This window comes from Gymnoscopelus microlampas (assembly GCF_963454915.1).
Source record: "Gymnoscopelus microlampas genome assembly, chromosome: 5".
Classification (NCBI taxonomy): Eukaryota; Metazoa; Chordata; class Actinopteri; order Myctophiformes; family Myctophidae; genus Gymnoscopelus; species Gymnoscopelus microlampas.
In genome coordinates, this window is record NC_139942.1 from 12,386,147 (window position 1) to 12,392,146 (window position 6,000).

General features: G+C 39.5%; 1 protein-coding gene across 1 annotated transcript in view; it reads left to right on the top strand.

Annotated features, from left to right (window-relative positions):
- The window catches only part of efr3a (EFR3 homolog A), a 99,462-nt gene that overhangs the window by 40,601 nt on the left and 52,861 nt on the right, over positions 1-6,000 (top strand). Inside the window, 2 exon segments of the mRNA XM_084056353.1 lie at positions 5,671-5,746; positions 5,752-5,819. Of these exon segments, the coding sequence (XP_083912479.1) occupies positions 5,671-5,746; positions 5,752-5,819 (144 nt within the window).

Here is a 6,000-nt window from a genome sequence, read left to right on the forward strand (position 1 = left end):
CGATAAAATAAATATATTATCTATGTCACATCACAAGAAAAGGACAAGAAATATAAAATAAAATAAAATAAAATAAAATAAAATAAAATAAAATAAAATAAAATAAAATAAAATAAAATAAAATAAAATATATTGTATAGGCCTACTGTATACTGTATATACGGGGGGGGGGGGGGGGTATTGTAACAGTATTGTAACAGAAGAAAAACTTCACAGTCTATTGGCAGGTATGATGTATGATTCTTAGATTTTGTATTTTTTTATTTTTTTATTGATGAAGATTTTCGATTTTTGGGTGGGAAATGTTTTGAAATAATATAGTAATATATTTTTGTAAGAAACAAACAAAGCAATCTTTCCTTGTGATGTGTCCATGACCCACAAATGGGCCCCGACCCACTGTTTGGGAAACAGTGATCTAACCCTGTGGTTCTCAACCCTTTCAGGCCGCGACGTCCCAAAATAATCATATTTGAGCTGGGGACCCCCCACCCTGATAAGCACTTGGAATGTAGGAGTTGATGCATTTACGTTTAGTTTGACTCTATTGTGAAAATAGCAGATCTTCAAGCTCACAACGCCTCGCAAGGAAGGTGTTGTGAGCTTGTAGATGCTATTTTCAAAATGTTTTCTTATATTATTATTATTGTTAGACAATTTGGCCAATGTTTGACCATTTTTATATTATAGTTTGTTACTTTTGATGGAGTAATGGTGTTTTGTTTTTTTAGGTATTAAAAAGGTCTTAAAGGTCCTTAAATTGTCACTTCACTGTCATCTGGGGACCACCCCCAAATCATGTGGGGACCCCCCTGGGAGTCCCGATCCACATGTTGAGAACCACTGATCTAACCAAACCTGACCAGCTGCTGAGCTGGTCTTTGCTGGTCTGTCCAGTGTCCAGCCATCTGACCAGCTAAGTCTAGCTGGTAAGCTGGTCTTTGCTGGGCAGTCCACCCATTTGACCAGCAAAGACCAGATCAAGTAGAGTAAGAACTCTACTTGATCAATTACATGGCTTCGTAGTAAAGCAGTAATGTTTTAATAGCTTTTTCACTACTCGACTTCTGTAGAGGATTGTCGTGTTTTTACTATATCTTCACTACACAATCAAGTAGTAAAAACTCTACATAATCACAATTTAAATGCCCTTGTAGTAAAGCAGTAATGTTTAACAGCTTTTTCACTACTCAGCTTCTGTAGAGTATTATATAGTGTTTTTACTACACATTCACTACACAACCTAGTAGTACAAACTCTACATAATCACTATTTGAATGCCCTTGTAGTAAAGCAGTAATGTTTTAACAGCTTTTTCACTACTCGGCTACTGTAGTGGATTCTGTAGTGTTGTTACTAGTACACATGCACTACACTAGCAGGTAGTAAAAACTCTACTTGATCACTTTTTTAAATATTTGTAGTGATTCTGTATAGTAGTTACTGCATATTCACTACACAAGCCAGTAGTAAAATCTCTACACAATCTCTATTTAAATGCCCTTGTAGTAAAGCAGTAATGTTCTAACAGCTTTTTCACTACTCGGCTTGATTACTACTGGGAACACTACTGTTTCACTAAGAAACTCTACTGATGTATTGTGAATAGTGAATAAATTACAGATTTACTACACAATTGCTACAGGTGACTATACAGCCACTACTACACAAGTAGCTTTTGTGTAGTAATTCAGTAGCAGTTTTTCATGAGGGAAGAGGCGGCCGCGCAGCAACTAGTCAGTTAGACGCGCTGTGATTGGCCAGTAGTCAACGCGACGTGATTGGCCAGTAGTCAAACAGCCCTGCGGGAAGAGCCTTGTATTGAGATACTAGTCGCTCCAATGAACTCCAATGAGGTATCTAGGTTTCTATATCTATGGTTTTGGACATGTGAGGTTTCCACCCGACGCTATGATACATTAACTGATTGAAGCCCAATGTTGTACTTTGGGTATTTGAAAATAGCTGATCTACTTTTGAAAAGAAAAAAAAAAGCGCCGTTCTGCATAATGATGAGTACTTTCAATTTGTGGTACTTTAATTTTATATTAATATCGTTGGTACTTTTACTTTGAATACAGGACTTGCATTTGGTCTCTTTCGGGTGAAAACCTCATAATTATGTCCGAAACTATTACTTTTCAGCACTCAAATAAAAGAATATCAAAAGCAGCAGATCTACAAGCTCGAAACGCAAGCTGGTAGATCTGCTGCTTTAGATGCTTTTGTGTGACGCCGTAGTTTGATCAATTAGGGCATGCATTTTTTCGAAAAAAAAACACAAAAACATTGCTGCATTGCTTATTTTACTTAACCCATTAAGACCTAGAACTGTGTCATTTTTAGATTTGAAATAAAAAGCATTATTTTACACTTTGGGCTATTCAAAAATAGCAGATCTACAAGCTCGTAGCGCGGCACCGAGTGCCGCGCTACGAGCTTGTAGATCTGCTATTTTTGAAAAATCGTGAACATGAGTGCAAATCTTTGAATATATATATATTTTTAAAGCGAACATTTGTAACTCAAATCTTTGCTTCTGGGGGGTCCCTGGAACAACATATTTTGATGGGGGTCCGGGGCCAAATACATATCATTTTGGGGGTCCTTGACATGAAAAAGATTGAGCACCACTGATATAGAAACATAAGTTTTTCAGAAAACTGTTGGGATTTAGGAGACATGTAGAATCGGCTTCAGGTCCTCTGCTAGGCAGTTCTGGGAGGAGGTATGAATAGCATTGTGCGAGAGGAGAGAGGCAGACGGGCTTAACTTCACTTGACGCCTGCACCCCCCCCCCCCCCCCCCCCCCCCCCCAATCACCCGACAAATCGAATCCCACCCGGGCAAGTCTTCATAACATCATTATCTGCAGTTATCTACAGTCCATCTGTATCTAGAGTCTCTCTCTAAGACCTCATTCGGAGCTATATGCAATATATGCCAAAGGTTCAGCAACCAAGAGAATCGAGAAACGGGTTTTGATATAAATTGTCGCTCTCGGGCCGGAAACCTTGTACCTGTATGTCCAATTTTTGGCTGCCAAAATATTTTGTGTCAGGGTCCCCCAGAAGCAAAGATCTGAGTTAATCCATTCAATCTGGGGACGCGTCTCTTGTCATTTTAGATTTCTTTGGCCTGTATCTTTGAATATATATTGGAACAAAATATTTTACAAAATGTGCACTCATTTTCATGAAAATAGCAGATCTACAAGCATATCTACAAGCTCATAGCGCGGTACTCGGTGCCATGCTATGAGCTTGTAGATATGCTATTTTTGATGTTTTTTTTATCATGAAAATGTGTGCACATTTGTAAAATATTTTGTTGTCTGTCTTGAAAAACAGCATTAAAATATACACAAGATAATACTGGATGTTTATGAAATAAAGATAACAATAAAAATACAATACAATAAAAAAGATAGAAATAATGGTTAAATGGTACAGGAGAGACACTACGGGGGGGGGGACGACATATTGGGCTTAAGTGATTAATTGCTTCACTTTTCCCTCACGTGTGTCTTTTCCTCACATGCTAATGGCCTTAAACACCAGGGATTTACTTTAGTTTAGCACCAGATAGGTTAACCACTTAAAGGGAATATTTCACTTAAAATAAATGTTGGGTCATTTTATTTATTTGATGACCGGCGGCGGCTCCAGTAGGAGACTCAAAGTCAACTTTGAGTCTCCTACTCCTCCTAGCATCTTTCCGCCGGTCATCAAATTACTTTGTGGCATTCCTAAGGAATGCGACAAAAACTTAAAAAATCTCCATGAATTCAAGACTTCATGAGGTGTGTAATTGATAGAAAATATCTTTCTTTTTTTGGGGTGAACTATCCCTTTTAATTCCTTTATGGTCCTCTCATGATGAACGTGGGGGGAAAAAACAGCAAAAAAACAACAACGGTGTACAAAAGTTACATGCAGTTTAAAAAATAAATAAAAGAACATCTCACATAAAACCAACTGTGACAACATTTGAAACGGAATACATCAATCAGCCCATACAATTGATTTAATATCAACCTATAGGAAGGTTTAAAGTGGTGGCAGCCTATTGGCTGATGCGATAAGTGGTCAGATGGGTGGGCCGCGTGAATTTTCAAAGCATGTTTATTTTAATGATCAACCAGTCGGTACTGTTCCACCTGGGATCAATGGAACTAACAACCTCATACTTTCATACCATGGCATTTGAAATAAAATATTTATCTTATTTTACTATTACTTTTTTCATTTATTTTATTAAATTATTTTATTGTATTTTTTTTTTCATTTTCCAAAACAATTATTAAAAATAAATGCAAAAAGTTATTAAAAAAAACACGGCACCCTCGCGTATTAGGAGGGCATGGTGAGTGAGTCACCAGAACCAAGGACGGGTGTTTTTGATGAATCCAACATGTTCAAAATGGAGTTTGAAGTTATAATGGGTTTGTATCGGAAGGGGGCGTGTCTGATAAAATGAATATCAAATATCTGAATACTGAATCAAGCAACTTAAAAACTATCTAGGGGGCTCACAAAAGCCTGAGTAGACGATAAAATGACCCAAAGTTTGTTTTAAAGTTAAATATCCCTCTAAGAGTTTTGCCAATTATCCGGGGACCCGATTGCAATATCCTCACAGGTTGGGATCGCTACATTAGCTAAACTGACTGAATATTGTGTGCATCCCTGACCTGAGTAAACACAAAAATAGAAGCTATACAAATATAGATTGCTCGTCTCTGTCAGGTGGAAACGTCATATGTCATATGTCAAATGTCAAATTCAAAAACATCAGAAGTAGCAGATCTACAAGGCTTCGCCTAGCGTTTCGATTTTGTGTGGCCAGGGTGATACTGGAACCCACTGGAAACCAATTGAGGGTAGATTTTCCATGTGATAAGCCCTTAGATATATATTTTTTGAACCGTAGTATACAATCATTGTGTGTGTGTGTGTGTGTGTGTGTGTGTGTGTGTGTGTGTGTGTGTGTGTGTGTGTGTGTGTGTGTGTGTGTGTGTGTGTGTGTGTGTGTGTGTGTGCTCGCTCGTGTGTGTTGTGTGTTTGTTGTGTTATCTCTTAAGGAGACAGACAGAGAATACCAAACACTATTTGAGTGTCACTCACTGGATTATACACTTACCAAGGTCACCTCCAAGGTCACCTGTGCAATATAGCTCCCATCAGAGCTTTATATTAGAATTCACACTCATGTTAAGAGTGTGTGTGTGTGTGTGTGTGTGTGTGTGTGTGTGTGTGTGTGTGTGTGTGTGTGTGTGTGTGTGTGTGTGTGTGTGTGTGTGTGTGTGTGTGTGTGTGTGTGTGTGTGTGTGTGTGCGTGCGTGCGTGCGTGCGTGCGTGCGTGCGTGCGTGCGTGCGTGAACGTGCCAGGTATTTCTATACAATTGAGGGCCAAAAGTCCCCAACAAGTACTGTATAGTATTAATTTACGGGACAAAAAACACAAAAGTTAGAATATGGAGATAAGAGGTTTCTGGCCGACAGCAACGATATTTAATAACTAGATAAATTGGAACACGGTTCATTTTTCCAGTCGTGAAAAGTAACATATGGACACACAAGGTTTCCCGCCCGACTCCGACGACCTGTAAGCCTGCGACGTGACACGCTCTGACGCTGTGTTGTTTGTTTGTTGTCGTTCGTTTCCCAGGATCCGCGTGGCCGGTATCAAAGGCCTTCAGGCGGTCGTGAGGAAGACGGTGAACGACGAGCTGCAGGCGATCATCTGGAGCCTCAGCACATGGACAAACTGATACAGTCCATGCTGTTCAACATGCAGGATGCTGAGGATATGGACAGGTACACGCACACACGCACACACGCACACACGCACGCACCAGGCGGACAGTTTCTGTCGCTGGATACGAAGGCAACGTGGAACTAATGAGAACGCTGCAGTTCTCATTAATGGCCTAGAGGATGTCGCTATTTCCCCCTCCTGCTGGTTGCAGGAGACTTTATGCTTTCATTCACTGGTCTA